This window comes from Cnephaeus nilssonii, assembly GCF_951640355.1.
Source record: "Cnephaeus nilssonii genome assembly, chromosome: 19".
Lineage (NCBI taxonomy): Eukaryota > Metazoa > Chordata > Mammalia > Chiroptera > Vespertilionidae > Cnephaeus > Cnephaeus nilssonii.
The window spans coordinates 9288726-9309379 of record NC_137090.1 but is presented as its reverse complement, the minus strand read 5'-3'; the positions used below and the strand labels follow the sequence as shown (position 1 = coordinate 9309379).

Sequence of the window (20654 nt, the reverse complement as noted above, 5' to 3'; positions counted from 1 at the left end):
CGCGGTGCCCGCGGTCCTCGGGTTGGCACCACATCTACTAACCCGATAGGTGCGCGCAGGCGCCGCTGCTGTAGTCGTTACATGGCTTGTAGGCCTCGCCCAGCAGTTCGGTTGTCATGGCAGCGCGCCGCGGCGTCCCTCTCGGAGCTTACCTGGGTGTCCCCGAGGGAGGCCCCAGCGTGGACCAGCTCTGGCCGCCTGGCCCCTGCACCTCCCCCACACATCCCGGTTTTCCAAACGGCTTTTCAAACCTGCACTCGGGGCGGGGCGGGGGTGGGGGGAAATGTCAATCGGGGGAAAAGGAGACATATGTAATACTTTAAACAATAAAAAATAAAGTTAAAGGATTTTTTAAAAACCGCACTCTCCTCAAACCTCGACACAGCGCTGACTGCCTTAAATCACATCTACTTTATGGAGATTAAGTAAAAACAATCAAACCGAAATTCCATCGCCCACCCTGCACCAAACCTTCGGAATCTGCCAGCTTCTCCATTTCCTTTCCCTTAGTTTGCTATGGAAGAGGGACTCCTTGCCTGGGGAGCAAAATTCCACTCTGGATGCCACCCCTCACGCCTGGTATTACTCTAGTTCTTCCTCTCCTCTGGGTCTCCCTCCGTATTGGCTCTTTATCATTAGCATTTTAGATTCGTTCAATTGATCTTTTTAAAAAAAGTAAAAAGGGCCCACCTCTCCCCCAGCTGCTACTGCACTCTCTTCTCCGTCCTAACAAACTTGAAATGAGTTGTCTCCACTCAGAAGACAAGATGCCTCCACTTCATCTGCTTAATGTCACCCCTCCACTCAACTAGTCTTCCCATGATTTTAAGTAATCCCCCTGTATTTAAATCAAATTATTCCTGGCCAGGTATCTGTTGGTTAGAACATCGCATCCTAATAAGCCAAGGTTGTGGGTTCGATCCCCCGTCAAGGCCACATACAAGTATCAACCAGTAAATGCATAAATAAGTGGAACAACAAGTTGATGTCTCTCTCTCCCTCCATTCCTAAAATCAATAAATGAAAAAAAATAAATGACACATTCATCCTCATCTTGATCACCCTGAGCCTTTGGTGTTGAGGACACCCCCTCCTTTGGAAACATTTTTCACAGGGATCATGTTTTTCTTCATCATCCTGCATCTTAGGTTCTGTTTTAGGTCTTTTCACACGCAGTTCTCTCCCTGGGAGACCTCATCAACTCACAGGGCTTTCAGTTATCAGCTGTGCTGGTGAGTCCCAAATTCACCATCTCCAGTCGTATCTCTTTCAAGCTCCGGGGTTTTAAGCCTGGCTATTAGGCATTTTCAGTGGAATATCTGAAAGATACTAAAACTGAACTCATTATCTCCCCTATCCCTACTCCCCCAGTCCAGCTATTCTTCTCCCCTATTACCACCATTTCTCCATCTAGACATTGTTCTGGACCTCTCCCTCATCATGTGTGAATTATATTAATAAAGCTTTTACTTAAGAGAAAATCAGTATCACTTGCCATAAATAGAATGGAAAACAAATATAATATTATTAAACACTAGCTAGATATGTCTGCTCTCTTTGATAAAAAAAAAAAAAAGGCTGAGCCGGTGTGGTTCAGTGGTTGAGCATTGAGGCACATGGGTGGGGCGAATGTCGGGTTTCGGCTCAATCCCCAATGGAGGGCGGGGCTGTGCAGGAGGCAGCCAATCAATGATTCTCTCTCATCATTGATATTTCTATCTCTCTCTCCTCTCCCTTCCTCTCTGAAATCAATAAAAATATATATTTTAAAAAGATTAAAAAGAATAAAAGAAAAGCCGGAACCGGTTTGGCTCAGTGGATAGAGCGTCGGCCTGCAGACTGAAGGGTCCCAGGTTCGATTCCGGTCAGGGGCATGTACCTTGGTTGCGGGCACATCCCCGGTGGGGGAGGTGCAGGAGGCAGCTGGTCGCTGTTTCTCTCTCATCGATGTTTCTAGCTCTCTATCCCTCTCCCTTCCTCTCTGTAAGAAATCAATAAAATATATTTTTTTAAAAGAATAAAAGAAAAAATTAATTTGGTAGGTTTGAACCAGGTGAATAATTCTGTGAGGCTATTGAATTTGAAAATAATTGTCAATAGGCACCAAGAAATATATGCAAATAAAAAATGAGGTAATTATCTTCAGGGGAAAAAATTTTAAGGAAGGAAATACTATCAGAGTACATATAGACTGACTCAATAGTAATTAGTATTTAAATGATCATGATAATGTAAACATTATTTCATACAAATTTTTGATATTTTAGCAAATGGGAAATAAAGGGGTGCAAGAATGCAAATCCTTGACTGCTGGAACTGGAAATTATCACACTCTCTCTTTAATGGTTTCTTCGAGGAGGAAAGGTGTTGTGATGACATATTCATTTTTGCTCTGAAACACTCCTCCAATTCTGGGGGAGTGCCCTGTGTTGTCAAACTTGGTGAGGCAGCACTCCCTCCTCCCTTACCCGGCATGAATCAGCACATGCATCAGACCACAGCTCAGTCAATCAAATGATTCCACTAGGCATGTTTTTAAACCTGAGGAATTGTCTTGAAGATGCAAGAGCAGCTGGAACAATAGGCATGGCGTAGTGAGGAGAGCCCAGGGTTGGTGGCACCAACAGTGGACACTTCCAGGGTCGTGACCTGAGCTGGATTTCCCTGCTTGGCAGCCCCGCATAGTTAGCTGCTATCTGAGTTAGGTTTTCCAGCTTTCCATCAACTCTGTGAGTCCCCACTACCCCTCCCATAGACTCCTTTTCTGCCAGAGTGGATATCTGTTCCATTCTAAGAACTAAGAAGACAGTGCCACTAACCCTGTAGAAAGGGGATTATGCAGTGACATGCGCAACTGGTTAATAATACTTTTCAGATTAGACAGAAATATCCCTTCAAATTGTAGGATAGCTTCAGTTTGAAATTATGTCTAGAAAAGGTGGGTATTTTCAAAAGATATCTCTTTCTTGAGATACAAACAAATGGTGTTCCTCTGACAGCTGTGTGTGAATGTGTCAACTTTCACCACACTGAAAGCTTCCCAAGGACAGGGATGAACACTGATGAAATGAGAAACATCATTGATCGGGGTGTCTCCTGCACACCCCCTACTGGGGACCAAGCCCACAACCTGGGCATGTGCCCTGACCAGAAATCAAACCAGTGACCTCTTGGTTCATGAGTCAACACTCAACCACTGAGCCAGGCTCATTTTTTAAAAATATATTTTTATTGATTTCAGAGAGAAAAGGAGAGGGAGAGATAGCAACATCAATGGTGAGAGAGAATCATTGATTGACTGCCTCCTGCATGCCCCCTACTGGAGATGGAGCCTACAACCCAGGAATATGACCTTGACCAGAATCGAACCCAGGACCCTTCAGTCCACAGGCCAACGCTCTATCCACTGAGCCAAACCGGCTTGGGAAAGGCTCATTTTTTAATTCACTATGGCCTTGCATGCTCTCATAAAATACATGTTGTATGAATGCCTTTATCTTTACTCTCATACATCAGATTGCTAAATTTGTGTTCGCAGCTCTGACTTAATCTTAGATTTAGAATTTCCTAAGGAACTGTGTCCTTTTATTTTTACTTTATTGAATGTATTGGGATGACATACCGTGTCTTAATTGAATCCCAACTGATGTTCCACCGGTCTCTCCTAACTGGTCATTTGGAATGTAGAGGAACTACTAGTATTTCAGGACATGAGAGTTCATTGCCTTCTCTAGTAACTTTGTGGCTGGGAGTTGAGGGGTATTTATAGTACTTATAATGGAAGTGAAAAAACAATGGGAAGGGGGCACCCGGACTTGAACCAGGGACCTCTTAATCTGCAGTCAAATGCTCTATCCCCTGAGCTATACCCCCTGGACCTATTTCATTTGTCCTCCTTGTCCACTCGTGGTGACTCAAAATAATTAGGTTCCACCCACACCAGAGTACTGGCGAGCTTTGTGTTCTAAAGCCCCACCTTCTTTTGTATCCATCATCCGCTTTGGCTTCTCCCCGGCCACCCATAAACTGGGCTGAAGCACAGGAAAAAAATGGCCTGGAGAGTAGCTGGAAGGGAAACTGACATAGAGTTTGTAGGGAAAGTGTCCACAAGCACAGTATTACTGTGTCAGAATCCTTGGATTAAAAAAGCACTCCAGGTTTCACCTTGTTCCTGCCCTGCCTCTGGATGAATTGAAAGGGGAAAGGAGAAGGACAATGTCAGTTCTTTTGGATGGGATTACTCTCAAGAAATTCAGCAAATCCTTTTAGGGCAACCAACGGCCCATCCCTGTGGCCACCCCGCTTGCTCCATTCTTGATGGAAACAGTAGCCAGCTCTGACCTAGCCCTGCGGATGTCTGGGGGAGAATTGTTGAGGGCTAGGTAGTGTGGTGGTTCCTCATCACACTGGCAAGGGAGAACTGAGGCAGAATAGCGTGCAACAAGCTGGCACTGGTTGGCATGGAGTGTAAAGGCACAAACCTGAGATGCACTTTCTCCTCTCACCTCCTCTCCACTGGGGAGAAAAGCTGAGAATAGAGAAACGAGTCTCCCCACCCCCCACCCCCCCGCAAAAAACAGCACACTTGGAGGCACAGATAAAAACAATTTTTATATAAAACAATATTGGGAGTTCATCTAAGCAACTGTCATAGAAATTCAGTTCAAGGGGTATGAAAGGAAGAGCTGCCGTTAGAAGAGAGGGAGTCGGGTGACCTCTCCGAAGACAGATGGGCACTGGCGGAGGGCTGGGGTGTTCCTGCGGTAGCCAAACCGCCCATTGAACCCCCTGATCATTTTCACATCAGCATTGTAGTAGTCATGCCCGATCACCTGCTGGCAGGAATGCCCTGGCGGGTGGAGAGAGAGGCCTGAGCCTGCATGCAGCGCCCTCTTGCTTTCTCCACTTCCACAGGTGGTATTAGGACCAACCCAGCTACGGCGGCTGTGCTCCCCAGGTCTAGCGGAACCCTCAATCCTCAAATGTCTCAAGCCTCTTGACTGAAAAGCCAAGGGTTGGTGAAGTCAAGGAAACAGATGGCTTCCTAGAAACCCAGCCTCACAGCAGGAAGAGCGTGCAGGAGGAGTATGAATGGTCCATGAGGGTCAGAAACTTCTGGGCTTGGCCAAACTTGCCTTGCTCCCAGAACTGAGAAAATTCCATCCTTGCCTCTGACCCATCTGGAGAACATTGATGTGCTCAGTGTGGCCAAATGTTAGAAAGGGTCCTGTGACTATAGAGTGTGGCTAAAGGGTGGTGGGATTGGGGTGGGGCGAGTGTTTACCCAGTCAGAAAAACACCTCTCAACTCTCCCATTCTTATGAAGTAGTATCTCCTAATGAGATACTTTTTTTTTTTTACATTTTATTGATTTTTTACAGAGAGGAAGAGAGAGGGATAGAGTTAGAAACATCCATCAGCTGCCTCCTACACACCCCCCACTAAGGATATGCCCTCAACAAAGGTACATGCCCTTGATCGGAATCGAACCTGGGACCCTTCAGTCCACAGGCCGACGCTCTATCCACTGAGCCAAAACAGTTTTAGCTCAACTCTTCCATTCCTGTTGCTGCTTAACTGTGCCTGTAACATACGCAGGAGACAGCCTGCCCAGAAGCAATGAGAGGAATGAAGGCTTTAGAGTTAGAAAAGTGGAATCCTAATTCTAGCTCAGCCCTTCTCAGCAAATCACTTCAGTCCCAGTTTCCCAGGTTGTAACATGGGGGTAGTGTGAGGGTAAAAAGCACCTGACAGGCAGTAGGTGCTCAATAACTAAATATGGGGAGTATTGTTACAGCTTTTGCTCTTATCTGGCCCTCTTCTCCCCAACCAGGTCTCTCTACATCCACTTTCTCTCTCTGATCTGTGGGATGCACACCACTCTTCCTAGGGGGGACCACTTGCCTGCCCCTGACCAGTTTCTCCTGTTGATGTATTTCTGTTCTTCTCCGAAGATGTGGAAATAATCCACTATCCAGCCGTCCCTTCCTGTACCTCCGTGATCCTGAGCACGAGGGAGAGAATACAGAAGACGGTTAGGGAACAAAAGGACTGTCAGCCACCATGCTGAGACATGCACAATGCGGGCTCCCCTGTGGCTTGTGGGGAGGGGCTAGAGGTCACAGCCCGGGGTACGAGGGCCAGAAAGGTTAAATATACTTATGATCTCTATTGCCTCTCAGGGAGAGGCTGTGTAGCTTGGCCCTTAGGGGCTCAGTGTCTGCTGCCAGACAGTTTCCAATTCCAGCTCTGCCACGAACAAGCTGTGTGACCTATGCCGATAACACAGCCTTTCTGGACCTCAGTGTCCCCATCAGTAAAAGGAGGGTTGCTGTGAGCTTTAAGTGAGGTGGTTCCAATAAAGGGCCTGGCATAGTAAAGTTCAGTAAACCTTATCTTTTTTTTTAAACCTTATCTTCATTTAAATGAAAATAATACCTACCACAAATGGTGGTTGTGACAATTAAACTACTAACAAAACGGAACAGAAAATTTCAAAAGTGTGTATGCCATATTCTTTCCCAAGCCCTCCCCATACTCTGGCTCCTTCTGTCCTAAAAGCTACATGAGTCAACAGCAAGTACACACTCAAACATGGCATGTACAGATGTGTGTCCATATATACTTGTACTGAACATGCATGTGCACACACAAACACCTGGGATAAAAAAACAATACCCTAGATTTGTTCATGGAATAACCCCCATTAAGTCGTATTCATACCATTGTGACATAGGCACCAATATGGGAGGCAAAAGTGGTGAAAAGAATGGAACCAGCCCAATCAGTGTGGCTCAGTAGTTGAGTGTGGTCAGGGCATAGGTCCTGAATTTCAGGCTCCACCCCAAGTAGGGCGATCAATGTTTCTCTCTCAGCGATGTTTCTACCTCTCTATGCCTCTCCCGTCCTCGCTCTAAAATCAATTTTAAAAAAATATGTATTTTTTTAAAAATGGAATTATTAGCAAATAGCCTCAGAATCTTTGACCCCAGGGAAGTAGTCTGCTGGGGAGGGACAACCCCTCCACCCCCCCAGGGAAAGGCCTGGGGAGAAGGGAGATCCAAGGAGGGTTGGGAGGTTTCAGCTCGAGGTGGAGTGAGCCCCACTGTAACTATGACGTCACCGAACAGAAGGCGTGGCACTTGGTGGGTCTAGAGTCTAAGACAGTTCTTTGTCTTGTTCACTGAGGTCACATAGATTTTCGTGCTTTCAGAGAATTTGCAGTGTGAGGTCACCCTAAAGGGAACTTCCATGACGTCAAAAAGGACAATGAAATCGGTTTGGGAGAAGCGGACTTTGAGTCCGGTTCCCTAGGCTTGCAGAAACCCAAAATGAGATCATGCTCAAGTTCAGGGACAGAACCTGGGCCAGGTCCGTGTGTTCATGAAGAAAACTGAGGTGTGTGTGTGTGTGTGTGGGGGGGGGGGGGCGGGGGGAGCCTGCCTGGTGGGAGGGCGCTTGAGTGAGACGCCAGGATTTGGGCAGTCAGTCCGCCGCCAGGGACAACCTCCGCAGGCAAACAGCGGGGTGCGTTGGGGAGTTCCTATACCTGACCAGTTTTCTGCAAAATGGGCGGAACCACACGGCTCTTGAAGTACCGGCGGGCGTGGTAGTCCTGCTGCGCATTGTACGGCGGAATCGCAGACCAGAGCTTGGGCTTCAACTGCTCATAGTTGCGGGCCATGGTGCTCAGGGCCACCCCATCCAGGACGAAGCCCTTCTCCAACCGCATGGGATACTCGCGCAAGTGCACCATCCCAACCACCGCAGCCTCCAAGGACCTCGCTGGTGGGAGTGGGAGGCCCAGGCAGGGGGCTCCCCTGCGCATTGTTACGTGGTCTCAGGACCCCTGCGACATAAACCCCATTGTCCCCATCCAACCGGGTGGGCCCTTAGAGCTGTGGGGGAAGTTGCTTGCTGGGCCCAGCGGGATGAGCAGGAGGAGGCCATGCAAGAGATTGAAGGGGAGAAGGGATTACTGAATGTGGGCCTGTGAGTGCGGTCCGGCCCAGCTTTCCGCTTTCCTTTTAAGAGCAAGGTTCTCTGTTCCCACCTTATCATATGCATTTTCCCAACTCAGTTCTGTTGAAAATCTTGTGCCCAGATGGATCAGAAAGAGTTCAGATAACATCTACTTCCAACTCTCATTTTACAGAACTGGAAGTTGAAGTTCAGAAACTTCCCTAAATCCCTTTACTGGTGGATCCAGAACCAGAATTCGGTCTCCTGACTTCCAGTTAAGTGCACTTCCTCCCTCCCCACCCAATTCTTTTCATCAGTTAGTATTTCTCTTCCTGTTAACCCCCCTAAAAAAAACAGGTTGACATATCACCATACTTTTTCTCTGGCAAACGTAATGTACATAAGATACAGCAAAAGGTGAACCATGATTTTTAGTATGGCTTCAGGTACTTTTTACTTCCCAAATTTTCCCCTTGACCAAATCCTTATAAAGATGCTTTATATATCAAAGCACACTATACGGACTGCTCACATCAGCTCTGAGGTGCTATTCATCCTTTTATAGGCTCAAGGAGGGATTATTTTATTCACTATTAACATTTTTTAATAAATATATTTTTATTGGTTTCAGAGAGAGATTTAAGCATCAATGATCAAAGTCATTGATTGGCTACTTCCTGCACACCCACACTGGGGATCAAGCCCATAATCTGGGTGTGCCCTGACCAGGATTTGAACCGTGACCTCCTGGTTCATAGGTCGACATTCAACCACTGAGCCATGCCTGAGCAGGATTTTTTCAATAAAGGACCTGGGGGCTTCTTGTCACAGATTTGAAGTTCACCAGGCTGGGGAATACAGTAGCAGAAAGTCTGTTTTAGAGACTTCAATATTCCTAAAACCAAGGCTCAGTCTGAACAGAGCACTGGGTCTTATTCTTGGCTACCCCTTGGAAATCTGGGCAGTTTTAAAAAGTACTGGTGCGATCTAGTCCTACCTCCAGCCTGACTTAATTGGTCTGGGAGATGGCCTGGCCACATTAAAAAAAATTCCTCCAGCCCTAAACGGTTTGGCTCAGTGGACAGAGCGTCGGCCTGCGGACTCAAGGGTCCCAGGTTCGATTCTGGTCAAGGGCATGTACCTTGGTTGCGGGCACATACCCAGTAGGGAGTGTGCAGGAGGCAGCTGGTTGATGTCTCTCTCACCGATGTTTCGTTCTATCCCTCTCCCTAAAAAAAAAAAAATTCCTCCAGTTGACAATCACTGCTCTCTAGTCCTGGTACATTCCTCATCTTGGACAAAAAGTAGTCATCTCACCAAGTGACCGAGCTAGGCAGGGTGTACTCAAGCTTCAGCCTTACAGGTAACATTCATGGCAGAGTATTTTCATATACTTACAGGTAACATTCATGGCAGAGTATTTTCATATACTTACAGGTAACTTACAGGTAACATTCATGGCAGAGTATTTTCATATACTAGATATGAAGCTGCATTACTGATCCAAAGCAGCTAAGTGTTCTTTCCCCATACCCTAAATATTTCACCTAATTCACGGTTTGGAAAGAAAAGCTACAATAAAAGTCAATACCTTCAGGCACAACTTGCCAGGATTTATACTTATTGTGCTGGCACAATCATATCCTCTCCTTTTATTCTCAAACCAGAGTTTGGCATATATGTGGTCATCCTGCCAAAACATTACGGCAGCCCTAGCTGGTCTGGCTCAGTGGAGAGAGCATCAGCCTTCGGACTGAAAGGTCCTGGGTTTGATTCCAGTCAAGGGCACATGCCTGTGTTGTGGGCTTAATCCCTAGTGGGGGGGGGGGGGGGGTGCAGGAGGCAGCTGATCAATGATTCTCTCCCATCATTTATGTTTCTCTCTCTCCCTGATATCAATAAAGATGTTTTAAAAAAAAAAGATGTTAAAAAAAACATTATGGCAAAAACTGAAGATATTAGAGCCAATTTACATAGCATTTACCATGTGTTAGGTTTTACAAATACACTGGTTTACATGCAAACCTCCAAGAAAACCTATAAATCCAAGTGTGCATAAATAGAAGTGTGTACATGGTTCCTACCGACATCACTCTTGGGCTCCATAAGCATGTCTAGGATCTGAGCGGTCTATCTATCTATAATAATAAAAGCATAATATGCTAATTAGACCAACTTCAAATGAAGCCCGCGCTGGCAGCCAGTGGAAGGCCTACTCTTACAAGAATTTCGTGCATCAGGCCTCTAATCTTGAATATCTTTCTCACTGCACACCAGTTTTCTGAGGTTTCCTGTCATCAAGAAGTACCTGCCACTTATTTATGGACTCAAAACCCAAATATCTAGGTTTTTTTTAATAGCAGAAATTGGGATGTTCCAAAAGTTCTGAATACTCACCACAGTGCAAAGACTATCTTTTTTTTTTTTTTTTAACATACATCCACGGAAAGTTTGCGAAGTAGTTTGTTTTACAAAAAACCGGTTTGGCTCAGTGGCTAGAGCATCGGCCTGTGGACTGAAAGGTCCCAGTTTCAATTCCGGTCAGGGGCATGTACCTTGGTTGGGGGCACATCCCCAGTAGGGGGTGTGCAGGAGGCAGCTGATCGATCTTTCTTTCTCATTGATGTTTCTAACTCTCTATCCCTCTCCCTTCCTCTCTGTAAAAAATCAATAAAATATATTTTGAAAAAAAAAAAAGAAGAGTGACGTGTAGAAATGAACAGAAGGCAAGCATTTTATGTCACCAATTTTTAATGGGTTTTCCTTTACAAATACACCAGAGAATCATGCAATGCTGCCAGCATTGGATGCAATCCTGGGCCACAAATCTGCACACTCCTTTGCAACGGGTCCTGTGATGGCAGAACCTGCGTAAAAGAAGAAAGGTGCCGGATAAGATCAGAGGGTCCCTCCTTTGCCTGTACTCCTAGACCCAAGAATCAAATCACCCCAACAATGTGGATCCTTTCTTACCTTTCATTTCCCCTTTATTATTTACTATGACCCCCGCATTATCCTCAAAATAAAGAAACACGCCATCTTTTCTCCGGTATGACTTCCGTTGTCTAATTACCACCGCTGGATGTACTAAGGAGGAAAAAAGGACAGCAGTCATTAATCTGTCAGGTCAGGTCCCAGGGCCACTGTAAGAAAGCAGTTTACACATCGTCTAGTTCCCCAACATTTCCCATTTGGACAGATGTATGCAGGACACTTGCTAAACACTTCCTATACTTTTCCCATTTCACCCAATGGGTGCAAACTGTCAAGATCCTAGTATCATAAAAGAGGGAATAACCTGTCCCCTCCCCACACTCCAGAGCGAATACGCGGAGAGGACAAACTGTTAATTCATTAGGCAATATTCCAACCAGTACTTATCAAACCCTCAAAAAAGTACATACCTTGATCTAAAAATTACTGCTCCCAAGAATTTGTTGGAATTAAGTGCGTCCCATACCTTAGGTTTTCCAAATACAAACTCTTGTTTATTGCACAAAAATGAGGCCTTCATATTTCATAGTTCACTAAGGCTAGAGAAAGTCTAGCTAATTCTTTTAAAAACCTGCACAAAAAGTTCATTATCACTACCCCACCCCCATTAAAATGGCACAAAAAGTTCATTATCACTACCCCACCCCCATTAAAATGGCCTGATCAAATGGTATAAAAAACAACACTATAAATATTACACCAAATCCTTGAAAGACAACTATCCCAAATGTTGTTTCTCAGCATAGGCGCTCTTCGTGGCACAGGACAGCATGATCTTAATTAAATCCTTGTAAAGCATCCTTGGAAGCACCAGCCTGTCTCCAAATTCAACAAATGCAATGCCATGCCTCTCAGGCACCAAACATACTTCCCTGAAACCAGGGAACCAATTAAACAGCATAGATAACATCTCATTAGTCTCTTTTGCTAAATTATTAAGGAATGAAATATAGTTTGGAGGTAATCAGGGACCCGAGCGAGAATTTGATGTTGCTTTTCCGTGACCAGGCTTTTTATTTGCAGCCACTGCTGTCTGTTCCAGTTTGGGCTTTTTTCTTTTTTGTCAGCAAAAGTACCACACATTTTTGGTATTTTATCAGAATCTGTTCTTGCATGCTGGATTCAATTTGCATTGGCATTCCTTGTAACTCTCAAGATATTCCAGTTATTTAAACATAATAAGGCGCCCTAGCCAGTTTGGTTCAATGGATAGAGCATCAGCCTGCGGACGGAAAGGTCTCAGGTTGGATTCCGGTCAAGGGCCCGGGTTGCAGGCTGGATCCCCAGTAGGGAGCATGCAGGAGGCAACTGATCTATGATTATCACTCATCATTGATGTTTGTATCTCTCCCTTCCTCTCTGAAATCAACCAAGACACACACACACACACACATATGGTCAGGGAGCCTGACAATCCTTGAGTCAAGTTCTATGGACATAGACAGCCTCTTGTTCTTAACAAGAACACACAGAGCGGCAGGCAAATAGTATTTACCTGTTGGACCCTCATCTACTTATAAACCATTTACATGATCCCAGATGAACCTACAGATCTAACCCAGGATCCTGGACTTCCAGTCCTGCCCCTTGCACATTTCTGCACTACATGCTCAGTCTAAGGTGCGGAGAAGTCTTTGGTAGCAGAAAGAAGGGCCAAAGAAGACATTAACAGTTGAAAATGCACAACTCCTTTTGGAACCATGCAGTGTTCTCTGGTCTGTCCCAATACTGATGGAGACCCACAGCACATCCTGCTGCCAGCTCACCCACAGCCTTGGCCAATCGCTCTGCCCTTCCCTGACAGCCCCCCAGGCCACACATCAGACCCAGCAAGTGTTCTAAAAGGGAAGCCTGTCCAGGTGCATACCACCCCAATCTACACACTGATTCATCATATCGTAAACACAATGCTACTTACTCCTTGCCTACCGAGCCCTCAAAAGGACATTGAAAGTGAACCAAGTAAGACTTCTGACCAAAAAGCTAAACACGGGAGTGGGGAGGGGCATATGCAGGCCTACAGGGAGTAACTGGGACATGTGTCTGAGACCTGTCATATTTCTAAGAGGTGGCTAGGACTTCTCAGGAAAAGCAAGGCACCCCATGGCAGAGGCACACTAAGCAGACACACGCAAGAAAAAAAAAAAATCAGGAGCTGAACCGTGAAAGCGCACCAAGTATCAGAAGCAGTAAAGCCAGACAGGGCATCACAAGTCGTAAGGGCTCTGAGACCATCCCCTCTAATTCACATTAGCAGGAAAGCTTCTGGGAAATAGCCCACGAGTAAGCATCATGCAGCTCCGTTTTAGTTTCTTTCAGAAGAGATTTAGAAGCAACCACGTGTAACTTTTCATCTCATCTAAAAAAAGAAACCTGTCTTAAAGGAGAAATACCATGTGATACTCATACCTACAAAGTGCTAGGTAACAGGCCCGATGCTCTGCATGCTTAGCACATTGCCTGACTGTACCCACTTGAGGAAGTATCACCATACCCTTTCAAAATCAGTAGTTCCAGAAAAGGAGACCTGCCTGAGGACACATCAAGTCCTAAGGGAGTGATCTCACCTGGTTGAGCTCTAAACCAGCCATCAAAAAAATTTATTTAGTCCTGACCGGTTTGGCTCAGTGGATAGAGCGTCGGCCTGTGGACTCAAGGATCCCAGGTTCGATTCCGGTCAAGGGCACATACCTAGTAGGGAGTGTGCAGGAGGCAGCTGATCGATGTTTCTCTCTCATCGATGTTTCTAACTATCTCCCTTACTCTCTGTAAAAAATCAATAAAATATATTTTTAAAAGTTTATTTACTAAGTACCACCATATTCACCTGTAGCCAAGGGAATGAGCAATGAACTAAAGACCTTAAGTAGAAAAGACAACCCTACATGTCACACACTCAGGGCTTTTGTTCCCATGTGTGTAGGTATGCGAGGTGGCCTATAATTACCAGCTGAACTTGCTGGGGAAATGGCAGAGTAAATATTTGGGGGATGGAGCCCCTAGTTTACATGGGAAGCCAATGAGGAACTTAGAATATTGATCTCACATGGCCTCTCAAAGGAAGTCAAGCTTTAAGAGGCCCGGAGAATGGTAAAATTATCAAGAAAGGGAGAAGTCTCCAGCTGCCCAATAAGCCATGAGGGCTCAGTTACTCACTCACCCTTCTTTCTGAGCTCCGGCTTGCCTTTTTTTACTGTGGCCATCACCATGTCACCCACACCGGCGGCAGGAAGCCTGTTCAGTCGTCCCTTGATCCCCTTCACGGAAATAATGTACAGGTTTTTGGCTCCTAGAAAAGAAATGTAAGCAGAAGTGATGTTTTTCTGAGGGTCTATCAGGCAGCTCTGCCGCTGTTAACATTTCCCCTACACTCCCAAAGCCTCTCCCTCCAGTCACACTCACCCCCACCCCAAGGCAGAGCACCTTGTCACACCACCGATTGAAGCAAAACAGCACAGCATGCTGCCGCTTCACCCAAAAGCGGTGTTTTTACTTTGCCCTTTCTTGACGGCTCAGTGGGTCATTAGCAGAAGGCCCAACGAGTGCTTTTCAAAGGGGTAGGCGGCGGGGTGCAGCCGCAGGTCTCACCGGTGTTGTCAGCACAGTTGATCACGGCTCCTACCGGAAGACCCAGGGAAATCCGGAATTTCGCCCCGGAGGACCCACCACGTCCTGCGGGTAAGAGAAACAGGAGAGCGCTCACTGTCCGCTCATGGTTCGGGGTTCCCTCCACATTCTAGGCTTTAAATTCACGCGCATATGAGTTTATTGGAAACTGCACACTACAGACTCGCTCTCTCTAGGGCTCCAGTCACTCCCTTCCGCATGTGCCAACCAGTTCTCAGGGCAAATCGCCAACTCATTACAACCACCTTTACGTTGAGATTCAGGGGCCTGTACGACTCAATTCTCGCTCCGACTTTTGCACCACGGAGTTCTCCCTGTAAGGCGGGGGGCCGCGAAAGTCCCCCCACTCTCGGGCCTAAGTCAACCCGGATTCAACCCCATTCCCGCAGCGCCAGGCGCGCAGCGATCGCGCGGGGTGCGGTCTGGCATCATGTCGGAATCCCGCAGCTCAACTCTCCAGGCCCCCCGACCGCCACTTTCGGGGGCCCAGCCAGTACTCTCGCGGGGCCCCTCCTCACCCTCTCCGGCTCGGACGAGAGCCAAGCGCCCCAGCTGCCCATGGCCGCCGCTCCCGGCGAGGCCAGCAGCCACCACGCAGCAGATGGAGAAGGATCACCCAGGGCCAAAACCTCACCTCTCTTCGACATCTTGGACGCCGGAAAGGGATGGAAAGGAAGTGCTTACAAAGGATGCTGGGATATGAACCTTTACGCCCCGCCCACGGCCGTCACGTGATCCGGAGTTTGCTCAGCCCGCCCCTCCCCTCCCCCAGCGCGACGTGTTATTACGTAATAGACCCTGGAAGTGGGCGGTTACGGGGTTGAGGGCTGCGGAAGGGAATGAAACCTAGAGTCTCCCCTCGACGAGTTCGAAAGCGGTTGTGAACACAGAAACGTTGGTTTGTTAGTTTACCCCACGACCCCTTTTTGAGCACTTAGTGCCAGGGACCTCGCTGGATGCTACGTTCTGAAATGGTTAAAACAGCTGTGCTGTGTAGGGGCCCCCAAAGATCAGGGTGTGGGAGGGCTAGGGGAAAAACGCTACATGGTTTCATTAGGATGTGATTTAATTGAGAAGTGCCATTCTAGCACTACAGATAATTACAAATATATGTGTGCCTGGCCCCATACCCATCTGTATTAGATATCTTGCTTTATTAATTACCCCTTTCACAGCTTCAGCCTCCTGCATTCTCCTGGTTTCTTTCTGTCAATACTACATTCATTTAAATATTAATTGAGTGCCCACTTTATGCCAGATACTGTCCTGGGCATACACTACACTACATCAGAGGACAAAACAGATCAACATTCTTGCCCTTATGGAGCTCACTGCTGGGTGGTGGTGAAGGTGGATATTAGACACTGAACTAGCCTTTTATATATCTTCTACATATATAAAAGGCTAATATGCAAAGTGTCCCCTTGGGAGTTTGACCGAGACACTGGGGTTCAATTGCTTGCTATGACATGTGCTGACCAGGGGGCGGTGCAGAAGGAAGGCAGGCCCCGGCTGGCAGCCAGCAGCTGGGGAAGGAAGGCCCCGCTGGCAGCCGGAAGGCCCTCATCGGCCCTGCTCGCTGGTCAGGCCTAGGGACCCTACCTGTGCATGAATTCCCTGCACTGGGCCTCTAGTAGATACAATAATTGCAATGTGTAGTATGTTAGATGATGTTAAGTAGTATGAAAAAAATAAAAGCAGAACAAGGTAAGCGACATCAGGAAGTGGGAGGAGGGGCAGATTGCAATTTAAAATAGAATGGTTAGTGTGGGCTTCACAGAAGGAGTTGACATTTAGAGCAAAGACTTGAAGATAAGTGAGTTAGTAACACCCATGTCCAGGGAGGAGCAGTCTAGAGCAGCGGTCGCCAACCTTTCGGACCTCACGGACCACCAGTGGTCGGCGACTGCTGGTCTAGAGTCATCAGCTAATAAAAAGCCCTAAGGCAGGAGTGTGCCTGAACTATAGGAACAGAAAGGAAAGCAGGTGTGTCTGGGCAGAGTAAGTGAAGGGGAAAATAGTAGGACACAAGGTCAGAAGCTAAGATGTAATGGAATCATATCATGTCGGGCTTTGTATTCCACATGGACTGAGAAGAGGAACCATTTCCCTATTTAACCACGATCTGACTAATATGTCAGCAAGATCTCTCTAGTTGAGACTAGACTGTGGGAGCGGACACAAAGATACAAGTAAAGAGATCTGTTAGGGAACTCTGGCAGTAACCCAGGAGAGAAATGATAGTGGTTTGGACTCAAGTGGTAGCAGTAGAGGTAATGTGATGTCATCAGATTCCGGATGTGTTTGTGGGGTGTGGAAGAAAGAGAAGAGTCAAAATGTTCCCAAGGTGCCCACTGGTGTGGACAGTGGTTGAGCATCTACTCACACACCAAGAAGTCACTGGTTCAATTCCTGGTCAGGCAGGGCACTTGCCCAGGTTGCAGGCTTGATCCCCAGGTGTGGGTATGCAGGAGGCAGATGATGTTTGTCTCTCTCTCAGTCTCTACTTCTTCCCTTCCTGCATTTGCACATTCCTTAAAGACTGTAATCTAGTTTTTATACTCCCTGTATGACTGAAGTTATACTAGGAATTATATACACTGAAATTGTACTAGAAAAGTCACCATGACCTACTTGTTTTCAAAACCCAAGGACACCCCTCTGTCTTTATCTTACTTGACCCACAGCATTTCACACGGAGAATATTCCCACCTTTTTAATACTCTTCACTCATGGTTTCCATGATACTACTAATAATAGAAAATACTATTTATGGAGTGTTAATAAGTGCCAGTCATTGAGTTTAGCATTTTATAGGAATGCTAGAGGCCCGGTGCATGAAATTCGTGCACTGGGTGGGTATCCTTCAGCCCAGCTTGCCCCCTCTCACAGTCTAGGAGCCCTCACCGGGAGCAGGCCCAAGCTACAGTCTGGCCTCTGCAGCTCAGAGCCCTCCCCGATGGGTGGGTCCTTGGGTCTGCTGGGGGCCTTGCTCCCAGGGCAGGAGGCAATGGCCTTGGAGCTGGGCGGAGCCAGGGCTGGGGCTGTGGCCGCTTGGAGCCCGCCCCCAGCCCTGGTGTGTGGTGTGTGTCTGCTGGGGCTGGGGGCATGCTCTGAGCTGGTTGTGGCGCAGCCTCCTGAGCTGGTCGTGATGTCCTGGTCTAATTTGCATATTCCTCTCTTATTATATAGGATGCCTTCTTGGATCCTCCCAACAACCCTGTTATATAGTTATTATTCTCATTTTACAGATGAGAAAACTGAGCAATAGGTCAAGCCATGAGTACAAGATCACACAGATCTTGAAAGGCAGAGCAGGAATGCCACCCAATCTGGTTGATTCCAAAGCGTAGGCACTAAGTCACTATGCTCTACTGCTCTCTCCTCCTGACTCATGGTCCCCTCTCATTGTCTTTCTCTGGGTGATAATACCCACCCAATAGCTTCAATTACTGTCCATATGCTGATCACTCTCCAGTCTATAGCTCCAGCCCAGACATTTCTGCTTAGCTGTGGCCAATAACGATTGTCCCAGGTTTACAATGGTTCAATTTAAGTTTTTTTTTCTTTTCACTTTACAATGGTGCAAAAAGTGATACATATTCAGTAGAAACCGTAGTTTGAATTTTGAATGTTGATCTTTTCCTGGGCTAGCGATATGCAGTATGAGGCTCTAGGGATGCTGGGCCGTGGCAGCAAGCCATAGCTTCCAGTAAGCCATGTGCTCATAAGGGTAAACAACCATACTCTATAATTGTAGTATTAAATGCATTTTTAATTTACAATATTTTCAGCTTCTGATGGGTTTATCAGGAGGTAATCCCATTGTAAGTCGAGGAACATCTGCATATGAACTGATGATTGGGATTACCTTCACCCTACAGGCACTTGAAACCCAAGCTGTCCAAAACAGAAACCATAATTTTCTCAGAAAACATGCTCTTCTGCCCGTATTAGTTTTTTTGGTTGGTGCTACCACCAGTGTCTAAACCAGAAAACAGGGCACAATGCATTCTCTTCTTCTCCCAAGTTCACTGACCTATTCAGCAAGATCTACTGACTTAACTCTACTTCCTAAGTTTTTCTATCCAAACGTCTGCCTTTTAGAGGCCATTGCAACAGCATCTAAATGGTCTGACCATAATTTCTCATTGCTTAAAACCCTGTGTTGGCCTTCTAGTGCTTATACAGTCCAAGCTCCTTAGCACAGCAAGAGAGACTTTCCGGAAATGACTTCTCTTCTTCCTCGTCTTATCTCTTGTCACCTTGCCTCTTACACTTCACACTGACAATTCCAAACTGCTTGGATTTATGGACTCTTTCTTGCTTTATCCACTATTTATTCTTTAAAACTCTGTTCAAATGTTATCTTTTCCTGGGTCATCCTCTGCCCTGAGCCACCTCTCTCTTTCTCTCTTTTTTAAAATGTATTTTTATTGATTTCAGAGAGGAAGGGAGAGACAGAAACATCAATGATGAGAGAGAATCACCGATTGGCTGCCTCCTGCATACCCCGCACCGGGAATCAAACCAGCAACCTGGGCATGTGCCCTTGACTGGAATAGAACCCGGGACCCTTTAGTCCGCAGGCTGCCACTCTATCCACTGAGCCAAACCGGCTAGGGCCTGAGCCAGCTCTTTACTGAGTGCTTCTCAAATATTTTCATCTGAAGACTATTTTACATTCTCCAATTATCGAGGACTCCCCCCAAAATTTTTTTTGTTTTAGATAGGTTCTATCTGTTGACATTTACCAGATTAGAAATTAAAATGGTGAATGTTTAATTATTTGTTAATTCATTTAAAATAATAAGCCTGGAAAATAGCTATGCTTTCCCAAACAATAAAGTTTAACGAGAAGAATGGCTTTGCATGACATGCTTTTGGAAGTCCCTCTAATATCTGGCTTAATGAAAGACAGCTGGATCTTCATGTTTTTACATTTCATCTGTTGTGAAATCAAATGTCTTGTAGCCTCTTTAAAGTTGATGTATAAGAACCACTGATCTAAAGTTGTGGATATCACATTGCTCAGTAGTACTCCTTTTGTTTGCAAACTGCACCCTGGTACTGACTGTGAAATCTGTAGGACTCATCCCAGAATGAATTATGAATTAGTAGTTAACATTACCTTTACTCCTCACCATCTTAATGGAATGGCTGGTAAGGTTTAAGGTTTAAAAGTGACACAGTGAGGGGGCACCTGGATTTGAACCAGGGACCTCTTGATCTGCAGTCAAATGCTCTACCCCTGAGCTATACCCCCTCTGCTGGAAGGTGTGAGATTACAGCTTAATTGTAGTGTTGACTGACCAGCCATGTCTCAGCTGATTAACAGTAGTCTGATATTTATGATCAACTGCTTCGGTTTTCCCAGAGAGATACTAAAGAACTAAGAAAAGATTCCAGAGGCAATCAGGACTCAAGTGTTAGGAGAAAAGAGCGAAGTCCGCTTTGACCCGTGCTTGAAGGTGCTGGCGGGGTGTGCGATGGGATTCCTCTCCTACGTTAACTACAGTCTTCTCTGCCTCTGGCATCTGGGAATTCTTTCTTTCTTTATTTTTTTATTTTTATTTTTTGCATCTGGGAATTCTTGAAGATTAATTTCCATCCTGCCTGCCTGCAACCTGAGTTGCAGCCCCGTCCGCTGCGCCCAAGCGGAAGTGCTTCCCTTGTCTTTCTCAAGACCCTCTCTGCTCCTGCGCCCGAGGTGCCCCTATTGTTCCTATTCTCTCCAGTCACTTCCTTCGGTCCTTCAACTTTCAACAGGCTTCCCCTAAATTTAAATTAAAAAAAAAAATCCTTCCTCAAAAAAACTCTCCCTTTAGCTGTGATTGCCTGTCCGTTTCTTCTTTCTCACCACCGATTTTTAAGGAAGTCTATACTTCATTTTTCTCATTATCAACTACCTGTCTGGCAGTTCTGCTGCTCTCTGTATTAGCACTGAGTGTCAGTTCTCTTTCTCCCCTGGTTGTATGTACATGCATTGTTCCTCCAACTAGACTGTAAGTTTCTTTTCTTTTTTTAAGAAAATATATTTTATTGATTTTTTACAGAGAAGGAGAGGGATA

The 20654-nt window shown here is 46.1% G+C and overlaps 2 protein-coding genes across 2 annotated transcripts; both read right to left on the bottom strand.

Moving 5' to 3' along the window:
• Positions 1 to 4691: 4691 nt before the first annotated feature.
• Positions 4692 to 7756, bottom strand: SPMAP1 (sperm microtubule associated protein 1; the record flags this gene model as incomplete). Its single annotated transcript, XM_079797464.1, has 3 exons — positions 4692 to 4849; positions 5905 to 6004; positions 7550 to 7756. 3 exons carry the CDS (start codon positions 7754 to 7756, stop codon positions 4692 to 4694), a joined length of 465 nt encoding a protein of 154 aa, XP_079653590.1.
• A 2939-nt stretch (positions 7757 to 10695) lies between these two features.
• Positions 10696 to 15282, bottom strand: RPL23 (ribosomal protein L23). Its single transcript, XM_079797465.1, has 5 exons — positions 15218 to 15282; positions 14545 to 14628; positions 14117 to 14245; positions 10936 to 11049; positions 10696 to 10829 (listed from the first exon to the last, which is right to left on the bottom strand). The coding sequence occupies exons 1-5, from the start codon at positions 15228 to 15230 to the stop codon at positions 10747 to 10749; spliced, it is 423 nt and encodes a 140-aa protein (XP_079653591.1). The 5' UTR covers positions 15231 to 15282; the 3' UTR covers positions 10696 to 10746.
• Between the last annotated feature and the right edge of the window lie 5372 nt (positions 15283 to 20654).